Source organism: Equus quagga, chromosome 13, assembly GCF_021613505.1.
Source record: "Equus quagga isolate Etosha38 chromosome 13, UCLA_HA_Equagga_1.0, whole genome shotgun sequence".
NCBI classification, from domain to species: Eukaryota; Metazoa; Chordata; class Mammalia; order Perissodactyla; family Equidae; genus Equus; species Equus quagga.
This window is the reverse complement of record NC_060279.1, coordinates 42,876,791-42,902,650: the sequence shown is the minus strand read 5'-3', so window position 1 is coordinate 42,902,650 and position 25,860 is coordinate 42,876,791. Positions and strand designations below refer to the sequence as shown.

Genomic DNA, 25,860 nt, shown 5'->3' with positions numbered 1-25,860 from the left:
TTTTCTTGTCAGCCTCATTATCGCTCTCAGACTTCAGCAGCAGTCCCTGTAGACTCGTGTGCATAGTCCTCCGCGGGCCTTCCATTGAAATCTTTCCTGAAAGTTCTGTTTGTTCCTCCTCAGCTTCCCATCTCTGGGAGTCCTACACCCCCAACACCATTTTCACCCTTTCCTAAGTAGTCATAAGGACAGGAGGTAGAATACTAGAGAGAAAAGAATAGACTCAAATTCTGTTCCTTGAACCCTTTTCTGATCTCTCTTTTATCCTCACCTTTATTCGACTGACATTTATCCAGTACATACTATAGGCAATGGGTATACAGATAACTGAGACTAGCACAAAGAATTGTAATGAGATGCCTCTAGGAAATGGAGGAAATCTGAACTCTGGAAGTTAAATCAGTTAATATCTGCAGAGATTACCCCTGGTAAGACTGCTGGTATGGATTTGTGAAACACCCAAGACCAGTCAAAGGTGATGGGAGTGTTTCCTCAATAGCAGAGTGTAACTGAAGATAATTCTAACCCAGTCGAGTATATCATTTCAAAAGATTTGTGTGTTAATAGAAACATGTGGTCCAATCAGAGTCTAAACGGGGCACAAGTACAGTAGTAATGTGTTGTGTTTCTCAGTATATGTCCACTAGACACAAAAGTTTGGACTATTATAGAAGGGTCCTTAGCTGTGAAATCAGCCTTTTCTCACAGCCTGGGTGAAATATTTCTGAAGACTATGCAACTCTCTTAGCTCAGAGTCTGTGCTCAATTAACAACTTTCCAATTATTCTACTTCAAGATAAAAATATGAGACTGAGAAGGGGAGAGCCAGTTATGGGAAGATATATCTATCACTAGAAGTTAAATGAATTTGCATTCTAGACTATTCATAAATTTCTCATGTATTTTGTTAAGGTCTCCTCAAGAAGCCAATCAACTCTAAAAGTTCTAATAGTGTCAACTTTTCAGACCTACAGGGCTGAAAACAAAACCCAGATAGCGGGGCCCCACCAGAACTCTGGTACCCTTCGAGGCCCTGCTTGAGGGGTCAGCTGACCTCCCCCTCTCTGACCTGTGATCTCTGTTTTCCTTCTATCACAGTGACCCAGTGCTATGAGGAAGGGGAAAGGGGAAAGAGATTATATTGAACCCTATGCTGGGCTACCATGAAGTGGATATAATTGTTTCACAGATAAGGAAACTGAGGCTCAGAGGAATTAAAGCACTTGCCAAAGGTGACGCAACCACTTACTAAGACCTGATTAGAACCCAGGTCTGCCTGACTCAAAGACTGTGCTCTTCACCACTTCATTCACACTGCCTCATTAACTAGATGCTGGGCTTCATGAAGTCACTTAACTCTCCCAGCCTTGCTTTCTTCCTCCATTAAAAAGAGAGAGAGAATTACACTTAATACTTTAGATTACATCCCACTTTCTTCCTCTATTAAAAAGAGAGAGAGAGAGGGAGAGAGAGAGAATTACACTTAATACTTTAGATTCCATCCAGCTATAAACCCTTATTAGATAAGTCTAGATAGGCTGGTATCCTACAAATTATACCAGGCTCAGTTACTATCTATTGCTCCCCAGGGCTCCTTTCCCAACATTCTTACCAGAGCTATTAAAAAATAAAATAGAGCAGGCCATTTGTAAAAATAGTACACCATCGCAGACAAACAGGCTGAATCTTATTTCCTTTAATACCTCTGGGATTTTTACCCAAAGACAACTGAGTTCCTTCCTGGGCAATCTAGTTAATCAAACATTTATTTTGTCTTAGAGCTCCATACCACCATTCCAACCATAGTCCTCTCTCTTCCCCCTTCGCTCCACCTCTCCCTCCACCCGCCAGCCTCCTCCATGCTGAGCTGCACATCATGCATGAGATGAGCTGGGCCTTTCCACGGACCCATGCCTTGCACATACAGTTGCCTCTGGCTAGAATGTTTCATCCTCCTCTTGACCTGGCAAAATCCTCCTTACCTTTCCAGTTTCAGCCCAGATATCCCCTCCTCCTTCATGAGGCCTTCCCTACTCCCACACACACATCCTCAGTGTACCCACATCTCTGTTCACATCCTGGTGACAGCACTTACCACTCTGTAGTGTGCTTTGACTTTGGTCTCACTTCTCTCTGTGACCACCTCAAGGGAGAAACCATGTCTTCTTCATTTTTTAATCAGGAGTCCTTAATTTCGTCTACCTGGTTCTTAGTAGGGTAATTAAATGTTTTGGGCATGAATAAATGAGACAATACTCTTAGACAATTAGTGTCTTGCTTTCTAAAATATTTTCCTTTAGTCAACAACCACTCTCCAAATGCCAACTATAAATAGTAGATTGTGGTAACCAGCATGATGGAAGATATAATAGAAGCTGATCAATTAAATAAAAATAATATACCCTACCATAATAGAGTTGTTAGAATAAGTGAAAATAAATGTAAAGAACCTAGAACAGAGCCTGCAATCTGAGAGGCCCCAGTTCTGGTTAGGGCAGAATAGCTTAGTGGTTAAGAGCCCAAATTCTGCAGCATCGCTCTGAGTTTGTTCACCAGATCTGTGAGCATGGGCAAATTACCTAACCTCTAAGGGTCTCTGCTTCCTCATTGGTAAAGTAAGAGTAATAATAGTAGCTATTTCCTGGGATTGTTGTAAGAATTAAAAGAGTTCATGAATGTAAAACATTTAGAACAGTACTTGGCACCAACAAAGCAGGGGCATCCCATAAATTCTTTGAATGAATTTGCCATTTCAGAAATAAACACTGTGTTTATCCTCCGACCTAGCAATTCCACTCCTGGATATACACCAAACAGAAATGAATGTTTACATCCAACAAAAAGCATGTACAAGAATGTAGTATAGTCATATCCTGCAATGCTATACAACAATGAAAATGAACCAATTAGCACCACACACATGGATGAATCTCACAGACAATATTGAGCAAAAGAAGACAAACAAATTAATTCATACTTTGTGATTCTATTTCTATGAAGTTCTGAAACAGGGAAAGCTAATCTGTGGTGATAGATGTCAGAATAATGGTTACCTGTGGCAAGGTATTGACTTCCCTGAGAGCCTTCCAAGGTGTGGAAATTTTCTGTATCTTGATAAGGGTATATTCTTATGTAAAACTAAGCTGTACGCTTAAGAATTGTACATTTCTTATGGTAAATTATACATAAATAAGCACAAATTAATTTTTTAATGGAAAAATATTGAAGTAATCATCATGGGGGAAAAATGAATACTTTGTTGGGCATCCCAATATTCATGTTACAGATTAGTGTTTATTGTTTTTTGTTTTGTTTTATTTAATTACACATGAGGTGGCCACCATAATCTCTTGGTGCTTAAAGCCTCTAAAAGTCTTAATCAGGTCACAAAAAACCTTCACAAAATAGTATACATTATTATGACAATATTTTTATTATAAACAAAGACACTAAGCTTGCCCCATGGAACTTGCAACCTGCAAAGCTTTCATTTATTTTTGCAACAGGAATAAAAACGATGTCGGCCATCTCGATCCATACACTCATCCATCCAGTACATTTTATTGAACACCCAAGTATGCCAACACTGAGCTTGGCATAACACATCTAGAATGTAGTGAATATGTTCCCTCTGCCAAGATCGCTCTTTCCATATGGTTAGTTCCCTCTAGTCATTCAAATCTCTGTTTAAATGTTCCCTCCACAGCAAGGAGAAGAAGAAGCCTTCTCTGACCCCAGCCTCCACCCATTCGCCACCACTATCACTGGATTAGTAAATTGCAAGGCCCTGACCAAAAACAAGTCCTGCAGACTCCATCTCTCTAACAGTGTTCTAATTGATTTACTTCTCTCTAGCCTATCTCTTGCCTTCACTCAGATTATCTTTCACCAGACTACTGCCATAGGATCTTCTACTCTTCTCCCTGCTTCCACTCTTCCCGTCCCTCTAATACATTCTGCACACACTAGCCAGAATGATATTCTAATAGAAAATCTGATTCTTTTCTCACCATATGCTCTCTCCCCGGGTGATTTCACCCCCCTCACCCACTTCCCCACCCACCCACCCCTGATGATCTCATTTCATCTTCAATAACTCCTGCTTCAAATACACTTCTCAGATGCTAAAATTAGTAGACAAAAGCTCAATGAGAAACAGGATGTTACATAGACTCAAAGTATCTACAAATGGACAAAGAATAATTTTACAATGGAGAAACCTGAAAGAAACCACCTTAATCAAGTGATCAGAATTATCACTAGCAACAGGACAAATTAATTTATATGCCCCCTGGTATGGTTCACTGAGAAGGACTCAACAACGCTTCTGCAGTATTCCTGCCACAAACCCATGTCCTAAATCTGAATCATAGAAAACATTAGACAAACCCAAACTGAGGGACATTCTACAAAATAAATGGTCTGTACTCCTCAAAAATGTCAAAGTCATGAAAGACTAAGGAACTATTCCAGATTAATGGAGACCGAAGAGACATAAAAACTGAACGTAACATGTGATACTAGATTGGATCCAGGACCAGAAAAAAATTTTTCATTTTATATAAAGAACATTAGTGGGACAACTGGCAAATCTTGAGTAAGATGTATAGGTTAGATAACAGTACTCCATCAATGTTAATTTCCAGAGTTTGACAAACAATTATATTGTGGTTATGTGAGGAAATCTTTTTTTTTCCACTACATACACATTAGTAAGTATATATTAGAATTCTCCATAGAAGCAAACCAGTAGGATATATATGGGGGGTGGGGGGGGGGAGGGAGAGAGAGAGAGAGAGAGAGAGAGAGAAAGAGATTTATTGTAAGGAATTGGCTCACATGATTATAGAGGCTGACAAATCCCAAAGTCTGCAGGGTGAGTCAGCACGCTGGAAACCCAGGAGAGCTGATGGTGTAGTTCTGTCCAAGGCCAAAGGCCTGAGAACCAAGAGAACCAATACTGTCATTCCAGTCTGAAGTCCAGCAGGCTGGAGACCCAGGAAGAGCCAATGTTTCAGTTCAAGTCTGAAGGCAGGAAAAAAGCCAATGTCCCACTTCAAAGGCAATCAGGCAGGAAAGAACTCTCTCTTTCTCAGGGAGGGGCAGCCTTTTTGTTCTATTCAGGCCTTCAACTGATTGGATGAGGCCCACCCACATTAGGGAGAGCAATCTGCTTTACTCAGTCTACCAATTTCAATGTTAATCTCATCCAAAAACACACTCACAGAAACACCCAAAATAATGTTTGACCAAATATCTGGGCACCCTGTCACCCAGTCAAGTTGACACATAAAATTAACCATCACAGGTGGTTACATGTAAATGGGCTTTTTCTCTGAAACTTACTCTCAAAAGGTTCAGGAAAAAAAATATGGATGTGTAGAATGGAGACATTCGGTCTCCATTAATCTGGAATAGTTCCTTAGTCTTTCATGACTTTGACATTTTTGAGGAGTACAGACCATTTATTTTGTAGAATGTCCCTCAGTTTTGGTTTGTCTAATGTTTTCTATGATTCAGATTTAGGACATGGGTTTGTGGCAGGAATACACAGAGAAAATAAAGCAAACATGGTAAAATGTTAACATTTGCATAATGTGGGTATCAGGGTGAAGGATATACAGGAATTACTTGTACTATTTTTGTAATTTCTGTAACTCTGAAAGTACCTCAGAAGAAAAAGTTAAAAATAAAATACACACAGAACCATATTTCCAACTTGACATCTCTTCTTGGATATCATAAAGAGACTTCAGACTTAAGTCCAAAACTGAATTCGGCACCTAATCTTCCCCTCCCCCACTCTTCCAAACCTGGTTTTCTTCCAGTATTCCATAATTCAGGGAAAAATGCCATCCATCCAGATGAACAAATCTGATAGTCATCCTTGACACATCCCCTCCCATAACTAACCCATTACTATATCGTGTGGATTTTACCCTCCTAATATAGATCTTGTAGCCACAATTTCTTTCCATCCCCACCTCCTCCACTACCACCTTGGTCCAAGTCATCCTCATCTCTCACCCAGATGGCTGCAGTAACCTCCCAACTGGTCTCCCACTGGTGTTCTTCCCCTCCCCCACCCCCCACAGTTCTCCACACTTGAGCCAGTGATCTTTGCACAATACAAATTTAGAGAGAGCTAAATGCCATGCATGATCCTTGACTGACTTTCTAAAAATAAAAAGTTATAAAGAACAATAATGAGACAACTGGGGAAATTTGAATATCAATTCCATATCAGATAATACTATTGTATAAATGTTAAATGTCTTGGGTGTGGTAGAAGTATTGTGGTTATGCAGGAAAATGTCCTTGTTAGGAGATATATGCTGACATATATATAGTATATATAGTAGTATAGTGGTGAAGGGTAAAGATTTTTGCAACTAACTCTCAAATGATTCAGCAAAATTAATAATTATTTTATTATTATTATACATAGATTCAAAAAAGATACAAAACAATCTGGCAAAATGTCAATGAATATAGGTGAAGGGTAAATGGGGTGCTCATTGTATTAATCTTGCAACTTTTCTGGAAGTTTATAATTTTTTTAAAAGGCTAGGGTAAATATGTCATTATGTTAAATTTCTTGAGTATGACAAGGGTACTGTGGTTATAGAGAAGACTCTCCTTGTTCTTAGGAGATACAAATGTCATGCTATCTGCAACTTATTTTCAAATAGTTCAGCCAAAAAAAAGTATGTAAATATATTTTTAAAGTATATAGGTATATATAAAGTACTTAAATATATAAATATATAATATAAGTATGTAATATATATAAATGTAAAAAATAGTGAAAGGTAGAGGATGTTGCTTTGTACTATTCAACTTTTCTGCAGGTTTGAAATTTTTCAAAATTAGAAGTTAGGGAAAATAGACATATATGGAGAAAATCTATAAAATATTAAGGATACAAAATAAAATACAGATTGAATTGAAAAGTTACATCATCTTGGAAAAATCTCATCCTGTTACATTCCTGCTTAAAACCTTCACTAGCTTCCCACTGCTCCTAGGATAAAGACAAAACCACCTAACAAAGTCTGCAAGGCCCACCGTGATCTGGTCCCTGCCTCTTCTCCCGGAAGGCCAACCCATTCACTCCGCTTCCCATCACCATCCTCTCTGCACTGTGGGTTCCAACCATACCTAACTACACCCGAAGAAACCACTCCCCCAAAGTTCTCTCTCCTCCAGGCCTTTGCACTTGCGGCTACCATAGCCTATGAGGCACTGAAAAAGGGGTTTTTGTGTTCCCCTCAATCTCCCCTAGAAAGTCTTCTCTGCTCCCTCAAGTCTGGGTGGCATGCCTCCTTAGCATCCTGTTCTTAGTCCCATCATAGCACCTATCACACGATATTGCAATTGTCTTCTCATTTGCCCATCTTCTCCAGTGTTGCGTAAACTCCTTGAGGACAGGGCCTGTCTTTATTCCCCAACCTCCAGGACGGATCTGGCGCACAATAATTACGTGCTCAATAAACGGAATGAATTTCCATTTTCTTGTATGTAAACTAAAGGAGGTAGCCTAGATGATCTACAAGATATATTAGCAATAAAATAGATCGAGTAATCCCAATCTCAATCGCGCAGGAATTCCCGTTTTCTTTGCAATTCCTCAGGCTCAGTACGTTCGACGACCCCACGAGTCGGGAGAACCAGAGACTACAGTTCCCGTGAGCCCTCGGGGCATCACGTAGCGCCTGCCCATTCGCTCGTGCCGCGAGGACTCTATTTCCCAGCTGCCTCAGGACGCGAGGACCGCACTTCCCAGAACGTCAGGAGTTCCGTCCCCGAGCAGGAACTGCGGTAGCCAAGGCTGAGCGGAAGGTAGAGAGGGCCCAGCCTGGGGTTCAGAGGGGACGCTGGCTCAGCCAAAAGCCCAGAGTTGCACATACCCTACTTTTGCAACCTCCAGCCCATTCCTTGCAACTCCCCTTAGCAATGAACGTGCCTCGCGCGCGGGTCCTCTTCAATGACCCCTCGCCTTTCGGCTACCCGCGGCTGGACGCCAGATTCCCCCACGTCACACAGAGGAAAGGGGCGGTGTCTTGGGTCTCGCTGTCTGGCGTCAAGGCTGGCTCCCTGCAGGAGCGGGATGTGGACGTTGGCTGCGAGTACAGGGTGCGGGGGAGGGGGAGGGGAAGGGCGGAGACTGGCTCTCTCCAGGCACGGAGGCGCTGACCCTCACTGCTCTGGTCCTTGTCTCTGCCGTAGCCGATGCTGAGCGGGCAGCTGGTCGGTCGCTTGTTCTCCATGGCCGGCCGCGTTTGTCTGACCCGGGGCCGCGCGGGATTGGGGACCGTCGGTCCCGTCGAGGCTGCCATTCGCACGAAGTTGGAGCAGGCCCTGAACCCCGAGGTGCTGGAGCTGCGCAACGAGAGCCGCGGCCACGCGGTCCCACCGGGCAGTGAGACGCATTTCCGCGTGGCTGTGGTGAGCTCTCGCTTCGAAGGACTGAGCCCCCTGCAAAGGCATCGGCTAGTCCACGCCGCGCTGTCCGAGGAGCTGGCTGGGCCGGTCCATGCGCTGGCCATACAGGCGCGGACCCCTGCCCAGTGGAGGGAGAACCCGCAATTGGACACAAGCCCCCCCTGCATGGGTGGGAGCAAGAAAACTCGAGGAACTCCCTGAACCCCCGGAGAGAAGGAGGACTAGGATCTGAGTGGGTTGCATGAGAATAAACTCCTGGGGCCTACTTTTGCCCAATACAGTCGTATTTGTAAGAGATGAGAACCCCTGCGCCAGTCTACCGGCGCATCCATATACTCTGGAGATAGCAACTCATTTTAGATCAAAGCTAACCCAAGGAAAGAGTAGAATCACTGACTACTGCTCTTGCCCTGAACTGTTCAGGAAAAGCTGCCCAGTTTCATGTTAAATTGTAAGGAACCACAAGACCTGATGACTTGGAAATAATCCTGTATATTAAAAGAGAAGTTATCATATGAGGTGAGTTGCTGTGTTATTAATGGCCTGTTGAATTAGTGCTACAGATGTTCTTTGGAGAAGAAAGATACCATGTAGCCTAGGGTAGTTAGGAAGGGCTTCATGGGAGAAGTGACCTAGTTGGGTCCTTAAAGGAAAGCACAGAATTAAACAGAAAGGAAAGACGAAAGGTGTTGCAGGCAGGGGAAGAGCCCAAGCAAAGACATAGAAGCTGGACCAGGCAGTGAGTTATTAGACAAGACAGGAGTTATAGACGCATTTAAATTTCATACAACAGGAATGTTTGGCTTTCTAACAGCCTGTCCATTTCCAGAAGGATTTTTATTTGTTTGTAAGAAAAATCTTTCTCTAAGGCAGTGAAAAGATGATAACCTAGGAGATGAAGATATAGAAGATGGAGAAAGCTTTATGTAGCCTTTTTACTTGTGAGCCTTCTAAATGTTGTATTTCTGAGGGAGCTCAAGTAACATCTAAGTAAGCAACTTTCTGGAGATCTCAATGTGGAGATAGAACTTAGATACTAAAGAAAAAGCTTGATTAACATATATCTTAACGCTTTTTGGCTAAAGAGTTTAGACTGCATCTGGTTGGGCAGTAGGGAGACATTGAGGAGTTTTGAGGAAAGGCATGCCAAAGCACTGTGGGGCAGATTGATCTGGCAGTGATGTATAGGTAGGTTGGCATAAGAGACTGGAGATGCAGAGATTGAACAAGAGTAAAGGTGAAACGCTGACTTAGAGGTCAGCTGTAGAAAGGGAAAGGAAGACTGGTTTGAGAGCTAACATAAAATAGAAAAAGGCTTTGATTAGAACAGAAATGGAGTAGAGAGAGGGGGGTCAAGGGTAACCCCCATGCAGTGGTTTCCAGATTTCCACACAGGTAAGAATTCTCAAGGGAGCTTGTTTAAAATGTGGATTCTATGTCCCCTCTCTTCCAAAAAGAGGGTTCTGATTCCACAAGTCAAGAATGGAATCTGGAATCTATATTTTTAAAAGGCACACAAGACGATTTGCTGGAAAGTTGGTTCTGTTCTCAAGAAACATTACTCCTCTTTGTTTTCATTTCTTGGGGTTTTTCATTTTTTTAAGTTTATTTTTGTAAATTTTGATTGTGGTAAGAACACTTAATATGAGATCTGTCCTCTTAAATGTTTAAGTGTACATTACCATTGTCTGTAAGTACACTGTGGGACAACAGATCCCTAGAGCTTATTCATCTTGCTTAACTGAAACTTTATGCCCATTGATTAGTAACTCTCCATTTCCTTCTCCCCCAGCCCCTGGCAACCACCATTCCACTCTTTGATTCTGTGAATTTGACTATTTTAGATCTGTCATATAAGTGGAATCATACAGTATTTGTATTTCTGTGACTGACTTATTTCACTTAGCATAATGTCCTCATCGTTCATCCATCTTGTCACATATTGCAGAATTTCCTTTCTTGAGGCTGAATAGTATTCCATTGTATGTATATACATTTTCTTTATCCATTCATCTGTCAACGGACATTTAGGTTGCTTCCACATCTTGGCTGTTGTAAATAGTGCCGCCAGGAACACGCGAATGCTAAGATCTCTCCAAGATCCTGATTTCAATCCTTTTGGATAAATACCCAGAACCAGGATTGCTGGATCATATGGTAGTTCTATTGTTAATTTTCTGAGAAACCTCCATATTCTTTTCCAGAGCAGCTGCATCATTTTGCATTCCCACCAACAATGTGCAAACGTTCCGATTTCTCTACATCCTCTCCAAAACTTTTCATCTTGGTTTTTTTGGTAATAGCCATCCTGACAGGTGTGAACTGGTATCTTGTGGTTTTGATTTGTATTTCCCTAATGATTAATGACATTGAGCATTTTTTCATATACCTATTGGCCGTTTGTATGTCTTCTTTGGAGAAATATCTATCCAAGTCCTTAGCCTATTTTTTTAATCAGGTTGTTAGTTTTCTGCGATTGAATTGGACATTACCCCAGGTTGTCAAATCTGGGAGACTCAGAGGGCCCTCCATCTGTAGAAGTGGAAAGGGCACAGTAGAGAGGCCAATTTAGGACACAGTGTGATGCATCATGTTATTGTGACACATCGTGTTATTCTGGCCTTGAGTTTGGAGTGAGGAGTTGCTTTTCCATCTCACCATCTTCCCCTCTCAGCACTGTCAGGAGCCGGAACAGAGTGGGATGTAGGTAGAGAGGCAAATAAGCAGACAGAGCCATTTTGGATTTTAAGGATTTGTTTCCTTTTTATTTTTCAATATTTTTCATTTCATTTTTCACATCAATGGAGTTGGGTTTAGGGTTCCCCAGGAGAGCAAGGGAGATGAATGGGTCCCTCCAGGGGGTGCAGGGGAGAGGGCTGCGTCCAGCAAGTGAAAGCTGAGGAAAGGGAACACTCGTACACTGGGCACTGGAGGAGAAGGCAGTCCTTTGAGCACAGACACCAAAGAATTAAACAGTCACCACCTGGTTGTGTTACAAAATGGGGGGAGGGAACATAGGGTGGGGCACCAGACGCAGCATGAGGAGGGCAAATTTGAATTTCTTTTTTTGTTGTTTTCATTTTTTTCTTTTAACATTTTACAAACAGCTAAAAACTACAACACATCACAGCTACAGTGGGAGGAGGGTGGGCACCAAAGAAAGCAGCCACACAGAGTAGGGTAGGGCAGGGGCAGCTTAACCTACAGGGGCTACTGTGTGGAAAGGGGGAGATGGGGAAACTGAGGCTTCTGCTCCCTGCATTAGGCGTCCCAGGTTTACTGCCCAACCTCTTCCCACTTGAGAGGATTTACTGGGAGGGCCCCTGCTTCCTGCCCCCGCCCCAGCTCCTTGTGCTTTTTGATCTGCTGGTTTGACCACATGCCTGGTTTCTCTCCCTCCCCTGCTCCCTTGCCTGTGAGCGGACAGGTTGGGGGTGGGAGGGCAGCTGTGCTCTTCCTGTCTGTGCTATAGTGGGTTGAGCCTCTCACTCCAGAGGAGGCCTGTGCTTCTCGAGGGGGGAGAAGGTGGACCTTATCAGGTGCCCTCAGATCTCCCTAGACTGTGGAACTCTTATCCCAGCCTGGCCTAGGGCTCCTCCCTCCCCAGCCCAGCACAGAAACAAGATTAGGGGAGGTGCTATGGGAGGCAGGGTTGTGTGTGTCCATGGAAATTACCCTTGGCTTGTATTTTAGGACAGTATAGTGACACCCCCCACCCACGGCACATACACACGCATACATAAGTGTACACACACATTCACACACACACAGTCCTGCTGAGCTGCCTCAGAACTTAATATATAAATAAATAAGAATCAGAAAGCTAACTTCATAAAATTCAGGCTTCTTACTTGTAGCCCAAATTGAGGGAGAAGTGGAGGCCAGGGGGCTGAGGTTTATTGCTACTCCCCCAGCATCCGACAGGAGGTGTGAGAGGGCACCGAGGCCCTTCCGACTCTAAGTTCTTTTGGTCCATGGTCTACACCAAGCCCCAGCCCCCGACATAACCATATGCCCGTGGTTTCACCCGGGCCTAGGCAGAGGGAATGAGGGGGAAGGCAGGAAGCCTGTTCTAGAGCCCCTGGAGCTGGGAAGAGCAAGGGCCCCTCACTAACACTGGAGGAGAAGGGTGGGGCCAAGTCTTCTCTTGTGCAAAGTCAAGGGTGGTAGGAAGTGGGGGGTGGAGCTGCATCCCAAAACCGAGATGAGGGAGGCTTCTCTGTAGTCCCTGCCCACGAGGTCACACACATGCACACGCACACACACACGGCTAAGACACCAAACACGGGAGTGAGGAGTGAGGGCTCCGGGGGCCAGGATGGCAGGGCAGGGAGGGGGAAGAAGTTGTTGGTCTCACAGTGTGCCTGCCACCCCTGGAGCCCCAGAGACCCCCTCACTGCAGCACCTGCCCCCGGGTCTCGGGCAGCTTCAGGGCCAGAGAACTACCGAGAGCAAGGGCAGCTGAGGCAAAGAGGATGGGGGCAGCCTTGGTGATTCCCACAAATGACGTGAAGATGCTGATCCCCAGCACAGCTGCCAGCTTACACAGGGCATTCAGGAAGCCGAAGGCTGTGGTCCTGCTCAGGAGTCCCCCAGCGCAGCAGGCAGCAAGGAGGGGCCCCGCCCAGGAGTGAGACAAAGGAAGAGGCATGGGAGGATGTGGGGGAAGGGTGGGTAGGCAGGGAAGTGAAGCAGGGATGGCAGGCAGTGTCCAAGAGGGGGAAGGAAGGACAGAGAGATCAGAGAGGTGAGAGATGCACATCAGAGAATATAGATATATTGGGAGGCAAGGAGGAAAGCAGACCAAAAACTTAGGTTAATAATTAAGACTCCCAGGAGTGAATACAAAAACTACCAGCTTTTAGAGGAGAAACTCAATGGGAATGTGCCCCCTTTTACCCCTAAAGAGGCCTTTCCCATTCGGCCCCCCTTCCTCACCCCACTTCTCCCCTGCTCTCCAGGCCCTAAATCTGCTGCCCTGCCCCTACCACACTCCAACTACCTCTTGTCCGAGGGGTAGAGTTCGACAGTCAACACGTCCAGCGCGTTCCAGGATGCAATGCTGACACCCCCAAAAAGGCAGAGCAGAGCAATCATGGCTGACTCGCTGTTCCCAAAAGACAAGAAGAAGCAGGAGACACAGGACATCACGCTGGAGCCAGCTGGAGCGGGGAAAGGAGAGAGCAGCATGAGCCTGGCCACGGTGATCAATCAAGTAGTGTAGAGGGTAGCCCAGGATGAGACTCTTTTTCCCAAGGTACCCAAAAGGAAGGCTTCCCACTCATCCCCAATTTCCCTTATAATTGTCTTTTTATTAATAATATCAGTACCAACCATTTCTTCAATGCCAGCTATGGGCCAAGCAATTCAGTGCTTCATGTGCATTAATCTAATACGTCAACCCTATGAGGCAGGTACTGTCATCACCCCCATGTTGCAGATGAGACAACTGGGCTCACAGAGGTTCAAGAACTTGCTGAGATTCCTAAGGTAGGTGGTAGAGCTGAGATTCAAAACCCATAAGCTCAAAGTCTGGGCTCTTAACCATTTACTATTCTGCTGACCTCCTTTGCACCCCAAAGGAGCTTCCACACCAGGCCCTACCCCATCGTTCAACCAGCCCCCCAAGCAGAAGACACGAGAGAGAGAAACTTCTCTGGCTAAGCTCTTCCACAGACTAAGGTGAGAAGCCTGCTGACATCCTCCCTCCACCCCCGCCCCCTCATCAGTTCCGACACACCACCCAGCCTCTCCCCCTCACCAAGCATTCGGAGCCTGCCAATCTTGTCCATGAGCAGGGCAGACACGATGTTCCCAGGAAGCACAGCCAGTGTCCCCAAGAAGCTGACAAAGTACACCATGTAGGCACCTTCGCCCGTCCCTGTCACGTCTAGTGGGCAGCCCTCCTTGTTGTGCAGGAATGTGCTGTTCACCAGACGGCTGTTCACAAACTTGTACTCAAACAGGTCTGGGGGCAAAGGCCAAGACAGGCAGGCGGTCACGGCAAATGTGAGAGGGAGGCTGCTCCCGCATACGGCTCAGGGCTCTGCCCTTAGCAGTGAGGGCTCCCACAGCAAAACATTCAGTTACTCCACGAGAGGAACCCTTCCAGCAGAAAATGACCACGGCCTACCCAGTGAAACAGTGTGACTGGCTGTTTCCAAGCGTCCTTATTAATAGTCTGCTTCTGGTTCATTCTTTTTGTCTTCCCTAGCTAACTACAAGCAGTAGCAGTGCCATGGGTTTAGGAAAAATCGCTGAGAAAAATATTTAAAAAGTCCTACCCATTACTTTTTACTGCAAGGTGGGAAAAGCTCACCTAGCACTCCATTTAGAGGTGGGAAAGCTCAGTCTAGCTCACAAACCAGCATTTCATGTACATATAGTTTGAGAATCACTGTAAAGAAACTGACTAATGCAATGATTCCCAACACTTTTCCCCACTAAACATCACTTTTGCTGTTTTTCTTTTTCCCTAGGACCTGTTTTGAATAATTTTTTCCCTCTTCAAAAGTGCGTTAATATCACCACAGGTTCATTTTAATTCCAGCCAAAGGCAAAGAAATTTGATGTTTTTGTCAGATGTTCTGTCACAGAAAAATGTTCAATTTCCATTAGATTTTTGGAATTACTCGTGGTAGCTAGCAGGCCCCCATACATCCTTTCTCCAAGGCTCCAGAAAGCTCAGCTTGAGCACCCTGAGCTGGGGAATGAGGGAGGTTCCTTCTCCCTCCCCAAGGTCCACCCCACCCTTTGGTCTGACAGCCACTGCCACGCCACCTTACCAGTGTTGTAGAACACAGTGTTGATGAATGTGCAGTTGCGGAAAAACGTGTTGCTGGAAGTGACGTCCTCGAAATAACACTCTTCAAATAGAGAGTCCTCAAAGGACACTGACTTCAGACGGAGCCCAATGAACCTGAAAGGCCAGGGTGATGTGAGACACTCCCCCCTCATCCTCAGAGCCGCCCCCAAGACTCACTCCCTCAGTGAAGTAATGGGAAGCTGCAGCACTGAGGAGAAACCACAGGGTGTTTGCCCGAAAACACCTTGTCTCCGAACTCCCAAACTCATAAAAGAGACAAGGGGTAGAAGGGACAGGGGAGGAATGAAGCGTAAAAGTCCCCACATACTTGTCATTGAAGTACTGTCCCCCTCGGTGGATTTGATTCTCCAAGGTGAAGTTGAAAGTCACATGTTCTACACGCTCCCCAGGGAACACTTTGGTGCGGGCCGCATAGTCCACCGCCTGGAGATGGCGGATCATGTCGGGAAACCAGACAGTCAGGCCATAGTAGCTGAAGAGTCAAGGGCGACGGAATCAGACAGGGCTCAGGGATTAGACCAGGCAGTCCAGAACGAGGGGGAAAGAGAGGATCAGCCCATGTCAGGACCTTGCTCACCTCTCCAGCCCCATCTCTCACGACTCCTCCCTTCACCAACAGCTGTGGGTCTGGGGGATTTTAGGTTCTTCCAGCCCACCCACCATACTCTTTCTTATCTCTCAGGCGTTTGCTCCTCTCTCTGCCTAAAACAGTCTCCCCATCCCACCCTCAGTCTGTCTAACTCCCATTCATGCTTCAGGACTCAAATCCCCGCCCCACCCCTGGGCTGGGAAGTCTTCTCATATGCTCCCAGAGCACTTTGTACTTCCCCACACTGTGGCACTCATCACGCTGCTTTACAGCTAGTTTTGTCTAGCTCTCTGGCCAAGATTTAAACTCCATGAGGACTGGGACCACTTCTGTTTCAACCCAGCACAGTACCTGGCACAGAACAGAAACTTAATACTGTTCAGCCTGTAATATAAGTTTGTTGGATTAATGAATGAAGTAGAGGAGCGGGGTGGAGGATCGGGGGGATCTGAACAGCACCTTCCCTCATTATTTGCCCCGTTCATTTCCATTTTCCCCACCTCTCTCCCAACCCACAACCACTACATCCACCCCATACCACCTGCCCCACCCAGCTCCTCACCTGAATGACATGGTGAACCACACACCCATCATCATCAGAGTGATGCGTCGATATTCTGGACCAAAACAAGAGAGGAAATTTCTCCAAACCTAAACAGAACAGAACAAAGTCAGGCATTGGCTGCACTAACTTCTAGCATCCCAGATCCCCATTTTTCTACCCTACCACTTCCCTTTAGTTCACCCATCACTCCTGCAAGCTTGAGCCCTGCCTTCCTCTCCACCTCTCCCATTCCCTTCTCTCTCTCCACCATCCCAGCCCCCATTACCTGTCCCCCTAGGCTCAAGGCCCGGACCCCCCAGCGCTGGTACCAGGTCCCTGTGTCTGACTGGATCTCAATCAACTCATCCTCCTGATGAATTGTCTTAATGTGGGTTACCTGGGGTCAAGAGAAGGGGTGAGCAGTCACATAGTCTGTATTTCCCAGCCCCTTCCTGGTGCCTCAGTTTCTCTTGCAGTAGCAAAATGGGAGGCAGGGGTGGATGTGATACCCTGAGAGATCTCGTTGAGGGAGAATGTGGTCAGAGATGCCTAGGAAGGGGGTGGCAGGGGAGGGTATCCAGAGAGAGGCTGGTGGGGGCTGGGGCTACAGTGGCTTGGAGGACTGAGGGGGAAGGCTGTGGCTTACTGAGAAAACACGCTCAGGATGCCCCTTGGCTCGCATGTTGGTGTCATGAACTTGCTTCAGCACCATCCAGGCCTCATCATGTTTCCCATTCTAGAGCCACAGATACAATCCCCACATCCAGGTTAGCCCCACCCTGACCCAAGGTTATAGACCCCCTCCCTCCAACCTGACTTCTAGAGTCATAGGACACAAAAAGCCTCCCACCCCTAACCCATGACCTATGGACACATCCCACACCCACTCTGAAAAAGCCCCAAGTAGGGGCACAGCAAGAAATAATCAGACTTGGGCAAGAGTTGGGGGAGTCTAGGAGACAGATGCAAACACAGGCCCTAGGGATCCCCTGGGACAATGGAAAGAGAAAAGCGAAAACAAGGGAACTGATGATATTGGGCAAGTATGTAGTCAGAGAAGGGGCAGCATCCTAACCCTGCTGAACCAAGATATAGCTGGGGGATGAGGGGAGGGGGGAGGGTTATAGGAGTAGAGGGTAAGAACTTCTCTTGAGCTGTAAAGTCAGGGCCAGGGCAAGGGCCCCTGCCTGCAAAGTCTTAAGCCACCCATGAGTGAGCAGGTCCCCTTGTTTCTCCACCCACGAAACCCTTCTGAAGATATATGCCAAGACAAAGGAAGCAAGATAAAGTCCCCAGGAGTATGGACCCTGTGAGGAAGGCAGGCAACCACATACGATCAAACCAAACCCACAGTGGGTGTTTGAACACAGGAGCCCTTCTGCCCTCCCCCCAGCCCTATTCACCTCCAGGAAGAAGCGAGGGCTCTCAGGCTGTGTTGTCAGGGCCCCGATGGCAAACACAGAAGGAAAGGCGCAGACAAGGACAAAGACCCTCCAGCTGTGGAACTGGTAAGCGGACCCCATCTGAAAGCTCCACCCTGGCAGGGAGAGTCACAGCATCAGCACAGAGGCCAGAGGCTGGGAGCTCCCACCACAAGGAGCACAGGAGAGGAGGGAGAGAGTCTGGGGTGTATTCCCTGGGGACTGCTCACCGTAGTGGGGGATGATGGCCCAGGCCATGGCAGCTGCGTATACTCCACCAATCATCCAAAACATGCAGAGCCAGCTCAAATGCTCCCCACGTTTCTCCTGGGCCAGAAACTCCGAAAAATAGGAGAAGACAATGGGGATGGACCCTCCAATCCTGGAGGGCATTGCAAGAATTCAGCATTGGAAAATGGCCATATTCCTGATCCCCTGCCCCAGTGCTCTGGATCCCCAAGCCCCTTTCATCTCCCAGACCTCTTTAAAGAGACTTCTCACACATAGAGCCTACGAGCTCCCTCACCACGAGCCATCAAGCACCATCCTTGGGACCCTGGGTAACAGGCAGACAGGTCTCAGGGAAAGGGAGAGAACAAACATTGAATCTCGAAGATGACTAGAGTTGGAAAGGAAGGAAGATAATTGCAGAAAAGAAGGGAAATCTTCAACGAGAAAAGATGGGCAAAGAGGGGTCCTGAGGGCAGGCAAGTGGGAGCAGGCCAGAAAAGAGCTTGGAGACAAGGCAGAGAATGCATGCAGGGGGAAGTGTAGGAGTGGGGTGAGTCAAGGCTTCAGAGTTCTGGCAGCTATGGGTATTAGCAAGGTCTGTGGTCAAATGCAGGAAATACCAGACTCCGGGAAGCGGGTAACTCGAGGGTCCACAGGGGCCCAGAGGTGAGGCTGCGACTCACTAGGCCTCTTCATGGAGCCAGGCTTAGAATGGAACTAGAGGGTAGGGTGGAGGACTCAGGAGTGGACCAGACATGGAATGGCATTCTGGACAAGCAGTAGACAGGTCCTGGATAGGGAGAAGCTGGCCTGAAGATGGTGGGAGGAGAAAGGAATTCATTCATTCAACTCATACATATGTGAAGTGCATCTGGTGTGCCTGGCACTGTGCTGAGCCCTAGAGATATAACAGTGACCAAGGCACAGTTCTGCCCCCTCCAGGAGTTTACTCACCCGACCCCAGAAAGGAGGCGGCAGAAGAGGAAAGTGCCATAACCCTGGACGAAAGATGAGAAAAAGGCAAAGACACTGTTGACTGAGAGCGAGATGAGCAGACACTGTCTCCGACCCAGCCGATCAGCCAGACCTCCCCAGAGGAAGGCTCCCACCATCATGCCCAGGTAGACGATGAGGCCTGGAAGGAGGAAAACAGAGGCAGAAGGGCTCTGAGCAGACACACTTCAGCTCTCACTCACTGAACATTAAATGAGCTGAAACTGCACAGAATGGATCAAGGATCTGAAGGACTTCTAGAAGCTAAGTCTACCCAGAGATGAGAGCAAGTGAGAGAAGATAAATTGTGTGAGCAAAGATGGCAGCCATCTCTGCAAGCCAGAGCTTCAAAAGTTGGAATGCAGGTATGAGAGAATCCCAGAATTCTCCTCTTTCCCTCCCTCTTGCTTTCTCTTGCTCGCTCTCACTTCTCACTCTCTTGCTGTCTGTGACACACACACACACATGCACAACACCCCCATCTCTGGCTTGCCTGGAATGAGAAATGGATCTGCCTAGATTCCCAGACCTTGCCAGGGTCCCCTCTATCCTCCCTGCCTTGATGCCCTCAAAGCTGCAGGAGGTGTCTCTTGTGTTACCTGGGAAAATAGTTCCATTCCTTCAATCCTCCCAGGAAATCCCACACACAAAATCCATCCTTTACTCCTTCCAGCTCCAATACTTCTGGTCCTAAAACTCTCCTGTTTCTTACTTCCTTCATAAAATTCAGAGTTGGAACTGATCTTAAAATTCATTTACTGCAGGGGCCGGCCGAGTGGCCGAGTGGTTAAAGTTCCATGCGTTCCGCTTCACGGGCCTGGGTTCAAGGGTTCGGATCTGGTCACAGACTTACTCCACTCATCAGCCATGCTGTGGAGGCATTCCACATACAAAATTGAGGAAGACTGGCACAGATGTTAGCTCAGAGCTAATCTTCCTCACACAAAAAAAAAGGGTTCCAAAAAAATCATTTACTCCAAAGTCTGCCTATTACCCATGCCTAAGCCAAACCCCAGGGAGAAGAAACCAGCCCAAGATCTCATGGCAACTTCATAGCAGAACAAGATCTAGATCCTTTCTGAGTGAGTCTAGGGGGGTTCCTCCCTCAGGGTCCCCAGTGACCCTTCCCGACCCCTGAACAATCCCAAGCCTGACCGAGAACAAGTATAAACAGCTTCTCTGCCTGAAGGCCCAGGATTCTCCTCCAATACCCACCACCCCAAACTCACCCTCCTCACTTAAACCAGGGATACTGACTTTTTATTCCTCGAATCAGGGAAAGGGAGAAAGACAGCAAGAGGGAAGGCTCCGAAGGAACACTAAATGAGGCCCATCCCACCATGGGCACCTCCTGCAAAACCAACTGAGCAGACCACCACTCAACCACTGGGCCAAGCCCCAGCCCAGCAGCCCTTCCCCCAGGCCCCTCACACAAACAACCTCACTATGACCCAACTCCAAGAGGAGGAGGTGCGTGAGGGGATAATGTGCAGAGGAACCTTGAGCCCTCTGGAGACATCTTGGGAGCAGGGTCCTAGGGAGCCCAGTGGTGAGGACAGGAGTAGTTCTCAGGAGCAGAGGTGCTTCCAGAGTTTGGGGCAGGACAGGGCTGGAGTGCCCCCCAATTTGTCTTACCCAGCATTCCTTTGTTGGAATCAGACAGGCACATGTCTTTCTCAGCGCTGGGCAGCACGAAGCCCACCACAAAGACCTCGACACCATCAGCCATCAGCGCCAGACCAAGCACGAAATAGAGCGTCCACTGGAAGCGGCCGTGACCACACTCTCGTAGGATGGCTTCATACTGCTGGGCCAGTTCTTCCCGTTCTTTTCGCCGTTGTGCCTCCCCTCGGCCCCCAGGGGGGCCCTCCCCATCACTCAAGCCCCCCCTCACTCCAGCCAGGGGTGTCCCATCCACCATCCGCTCGCCTTTGCCCCCAGACTCTGCCCGGGGGATGCCCTGATATTCTCCCTCATAGATCTCGTCATCCTCATCGTGGCCCTCAGTGGCATCACTAGATGCGCCAGCTTCCTCCTCATCCTGGGCCCCTTCCCCACGGTAATAGCCATCAGCAGGGGCAGGGAAGTCATCATCATCATCCTCCTCCTCAAAGCGGGAGTAGGATCTGCGGGAATATTCATCCTGGACTCTGTCCAGACCCTTCACCACCTTTTTGGCTGCATGCTTCTTGACTTCCTTGGCAATGTCTTTGGCCCCACGGATGAAAGCCGCCCGGTCTCTGAAGCCCTCTTCCATGATGGGGCTTTGGGAAGACTTCACCAGATCTCTCCCACTCCCTGATCCTTATTCAGCTTTTGCTCAAGGACTTGTGGAGTCAGAAACACCCTTCCCCCAGTTACTTAGATGAAGTGTGTTTGAATATCTTTGGGCACAGATTAGGAGAAAATAGGACCTGGCCAGTGAGTGTCTAGAAGGAGAAAGGAGGGAGAGGAGGTTTGGCCTACATCCAGTTCAGTTGGGAACATGGGAAAGGGGGAGGAGGCCTGGGGGAAAGGGAAGGGGAGGGGGAGCCAGGTTGGGGGTGCTAAACTGAGAAGCCAGGATAACTCAGGAAAGACCGCCTACTTCTCTTCCAGGAGCCTCTGGAGGTCTAGGAAAAATAAGAGGGAGAAAAAAAGAGATTGTGAGGACTAAGATGGTAAAGAAGGCCAATACAGACCTCCTGTTGACCCAGATCCCCACCTGGACCATGTGGTACCGAGATGGTCTCCTTGCTCCAAGCCCACACTAAATAAAAAGGGCTGACTATCGGGGCCAACTGTGGGTCATTCAGTATAAGCCCCCTTAGTCTGACCTTGGATACTCCAGAGACTCGGTCACCTATCCAGAGCCTTTCTCCTAACCCTGATCAAGATCAGACCCCTTGCTTTACCACCCACCTGCAAAGAACAAAACAGGAAATATGAGAAATCAGAATTCCCTCCACTAGCCTGGTCTGGGTTTCTTATTGGAGGTGGAGCTTGGGAAGACTGTGCAGAAGGAGGACCAAGTCCTTCAATCTGTTGCCTTTAGTCCACTGCTGGCATCTGAAGGTGGGGCTTCCACAGCCCTTCCCTCAGGCTGCATGTTTATAGGCCTCACAAGGAGGAGTCCTCTCCCAACATAGGCCAGTGGGTAGAAGCTCCGCTTCCAGAGTCAGACAGACTTGGGTTTGACGTCCTCCTTCAGCACTTACTAGCTAAGGGACCACGGGCATGTTTCTGAACATCCAAGCCTCAGTGTCATCTTACTGAAGAAGAAGAGAGTACGGATTAAATGACGTAATGTATATTGCTCCTTCCCATAGTATCTGGCATATAGAAAGGGATGAATAAATATTAGCTATTTCTCCTTATGGTGATAGCAATGTAGTGAGATATCCTCTACTCCCTCATCAGACCACAGAACGAAAGCCACCTCTGGACGCTCTTTAGCGTGAGCAGCAGAAAGGGATACTGACAAGCAGAAAGGTCATTCACCACAAAGCACACGACAGTCACACGACCTAGGTTGAAATCTCAGCTCTGCCATTTACTTACTAACTGATCTTGAGCAGGCTACTTTACTTCCCTAAGCCTCAGTGTCCTTATATTTAAATTAGGGATGAAATAGTTCTCTGAGTCAATGTGAGAATTTAATCTGACAGTAAAAATTCTATAAATACTAGTTTCTTCCTTCCTATTAGATTGAAAAATGTGAAAGAGGCAGGAAGCAGCAAGGGAAAAGCTGGGGGTCATACTTGGATGCTGTTGCCCAGTATCCTCCCAAAACAGAGTTTCGAGACCCCTCTGCCTGTATTCAAACTAATTCCAGGAGCTTGGTCACTTGTCTCCCTCCAGACAAACAAGGAAAGAGTCAAAGAAAAGGGAGACCTGGAGCCTGAGGACATAGAGAAGAGGGCAGATCAAAAGCTAAGAACGAGGTGATGACTGGCTGCCCTACCTTCCTTCAGGACATCTGACAAAGCCCCCTTTCACCAGTGGGGGTGGGAATGGAAATGACTGATCAAACACATACATTTCCAATATGGAGGTCTATGGTCCACAGTCACACCTCATTCCTCCAGGGGCTCCCTTTCTAATCTCCCTTAATCCTTCCTGCTCCTCCTCCAGGAGTCAAGGAAAAAGGAGTCCATAAATACCGCACTGCGTAGGAGGCTGGTATAGAATGAAGGGGGCCTTGGGCCTCCCCCCAAAAAAAGACATCCTCTAGAGCAAGGCATAGGAGAATCCCCACCCCTACCCCCCGCCCCAGCTTCCTTCATAGAAGCAGAGGAAGCAGGACTAAATTTTGATCAGAGATCATTCCCCTAAAAATATCCTGCCACCTTCTGCTCCCACCCGCCCAGGGCCTTCAGTAAATGTCTCACACACACACACACACACACACACACACACACAGTAGCCCTGCTGGAAGAGGGTAAGTCATGCTATGTGGTTCAAAGGGAAGAACTGGCAAGCAGAGCCTTACCCCCTCAGGACTGAAGTGAGCGGTGGACCACAATGACCAAAACCAGTGACCCCTACGTCACCTTCTTTTCCTTGTGGTTCAGGACCCAAATCATCCCCCATGAAAGAGAGGGAACTGTGGAATCCTCTCATTGCATGACTGTTTGCCTTCTTCTCCTTTCTTTCCCCACTAGGATCTCCCCCCAAACCCTGAAGGAGGTAAATGGACCCACCAGGAGCCATACCCTATGTTTGTTAACATTATTTACCCCCGAGAGGTACGTGTAGGGTAGAGAAGGCCCCCAGAGCCATGGCAGGATATGATGGCTCAACAGCTAACTCCCCCAGGGCCAACAAGCCCAGGAAGTCAGGAGGGAGAGAAAGAAGACAAATTCTTTGAGCTGGTGAGGAAGCAGTGCTATTTTTAGCCCCCAAAGCAGCACAGGGTGGCAAAGCCTGTGGGAGAGAGACAAGACTTGGAGAGGTGGAGGTTAAAGGAGACAAGATTCAGGGTTACATGGTCCTTTAAGGTTGGCTGGCTTCACCTGACCGGAAAAATAGCCCAGGAGGTTTTCTGCAGCGGATGGAGGGAGGCTGGGGGGACTCCTGAGCAAATGCTTCCTTTCAGGACAACTCACTCAGCCCTGGATAAGAAGGGGGTCCAGAAGCCCCTCCGCCAATCAAAACCCCTGACTTTGGAGCCACCCAGATTCCCCAGCCCACCCTAGCCCGAGTCACAAGGTTGTGAAGAAGTAGTCACTTATCAAAACATCCACAGGGGTTGGGGGGGTATGATGGGGGAAGAGATGTGAGAGTACCCCTCCCGTTACAGCTGGGTAATTGCGCCTCAGGCGCCCCTCAGCCCCTACTCAGGACAGCCAAGGCTACACCTTCTCTCCCTACATCCCACCCCAGGGTTAGGAAGATGGAGCATCCACAATGCTGAGAAAAAAACAGATGAAGGTGTCAGCTGAGAATGCACACGGAGGAATACAGAGGCAGAGAGGCAGGGAAGCAAAGAGAAACCTCCACATGCACAGGCATAGAGACCGCCCCTACCAGCATTTGCCGCACCCCCCTCCCCATCTGCCTCTGCTCTGGTATAACTGATGAGCCCCTAGAATTGACTGAACCGATTCTCTGAGCACCTCCTCCCCTCATCCCCTTGGTCTTGCTGCTGGACAAGTGCACATCATCACACAACACCCCTTCCCCCCACGCCAGAGAAACTGCCTCCAGGCCCCACCATCCTGCCCAACTCTGGTCGTTTACCATCTCTATCTACCCAGCATCTCCATTCTTCATTTCCCTTCCCTCCCTCCTTCAACTGCCCTTCCTCCTCTGCCCCACCACCCACCCAAGTCCAAGCGAGCAGACTGAGGCAGCATCCATTCTCCCGCCCCAGCCAAGGTCATTTATCATTCATTGTGGGGGGGGGGGGCGCGCTAGGGTGAGGAAGGGATTGGAGTTTGAGGGAACCCTATCCCACCTAACAACCCCCTCCCCCGTTAATATCTGAGGAGGGTAGTAGGGACTTGGCTAAGGTAGGGAAAAACACCCATCATGTATGTATGTGTATATATATATACACACACGCACACATATATATATACTGATCAGCACATCAACTGAAATAAATGTCCATTCAAGCCACCACCAATCCCCTCACCCCTAAAGCGGGGACGGTCACCCTCCCCACAAGCAAAGCATCGGAGGATAAAATGGCTGCAAGGCAAGGCAAGGATGCTCTGCCCGGGGCGGGGTGGAGGTGAGAGATTGAAAGAAGGGTCTCACCTGGGCTGGGTTCCCCAGATAAGGGAGTCCCTGGTAAGGGCGGGGGTCCCCGCCGCTGGGGCTGGCGACAGCGGCGACTGCTCCGGGTACCACGGCAAGCGGCAATGCAGACCTGCCCCCCCACGCGCTCCGGCCCCGCCTCCGCCCGCCTCACCCCTCCCCCCCTCCACCCCCCAGAGCCACTGAGCATCGGGAGAGACCATTGTTGGGGGGGCGCGGTGAGGCAGAAGAAAAGAGGATGGCGAGGGTCACAGGGCTCCGGGAGAAATGATGAAAAGGCTAGGAGGGGTTGTCACAGGGACAGCTTGAGATAACACACAGCTCTCCCAAGTGAAAGATGAAAGGAACTAAGGAAAGAAATAGTGATGTCAGGAAGACAAGTGGGAAGACAGAAACAGAGGTGGTGATTGAGGCAGCCTCTGCCTCAGTACTCCCGTCCCAGAATGGCAGGACTCACGAATTTCAGGGGCTCTCACTGCCTTAAAAGCACCTCCCTTCCCCTTCTCCACTACTCCAGCCAAACTCCATTCCCACAACCCTCTCCCAAATACAGAGGCTCAGACTCCAA

At 47.9% G+C, this 25,860-nt stretch overlaps 2 protein-coding genes across 4 annotated transcripts; one reads left to right on the top strand and one right to left on the bottom strand.

Moving 5' to 3' along the window:
- The first annotated feature begins 7,858 nt into the window (after nucleotides 1-7,858).
- BOLA1 (bolA family member 1) lies at nucleotides 7,859-8,960 on the top strand. The gene is made up of 2 exons (XM_046683413.1): nucleotides 7,859-8,136; nucleotides 8,230-8,960. Exons 1-2 carry the CDS (start codon nucleotides 7,957-7,959, stop codon nucleotides 8,644-8,646), a joined length of 597 nt encoding a protein of 198 aa, XP_046539369.1. The 5' UTR covers nucleotides 7,859-7,956; the 3' UTR covers nucleotides 8,647-8,960.
- A 2,228-nt stretch (nucleotides 8,961-11,188) lies between these two features.
- On the bottom strand, nucleotides 11,189-25,402 carry SV2A (synaptic vesicle glycoprotein 2A). 3 transcript variants are annotated; one of them, XM_046683410.1, is made up of 13 exons: nucleotides 25,293-25,402; nucleotides 20,685-21,661; nucleotides 19,011-19,191; nucleotides 18,056-18,207; nucleotides 17,808-17,941; nucleotides 17,051-17,140; nucleotides 16,691-16,801; nucleotides 16,423-16,511; nucleotides 15,579-15,743; nucleotides 15,231-15,364; nucleotides 14,207-14,413; nucleotides 13,448-13,607; nucleotides 11,189-13,022 (listed from the first exon to the last, which is right to left on the bottom strand). In XM_046683410.1, exons 2-13 carry the CDS (start codon nucleotides 21,304-21,306, stop codon nucleotides 12,839-12,841), a joined length of 2,229 nt encoding a protein of 742 aa, XP_046539366.1. In that variant the 5' UTR covers nucleotides 21,307-21,661; nucleotides 25,293-25,402; the 3' UTR covers nucleotides 11,189-12,838. The 3 variants fall into 3 exon arrangements, with proteins under 3 accessions (XP_046539366.1, XP_046539368.1, XP_046539367.1); XM_046683412.1 differs by having other exon boundaries at nucleotides 11,189-11,428; XM_046683411.1 differs by lacking the exon at nucleotides 25,293-25,402 and having other exon boundaries at nucleotides 20,685-22,130.
- Between the last annotated feature and the right edge of the window lie 458 nt (nucleotides 25,403-25,860).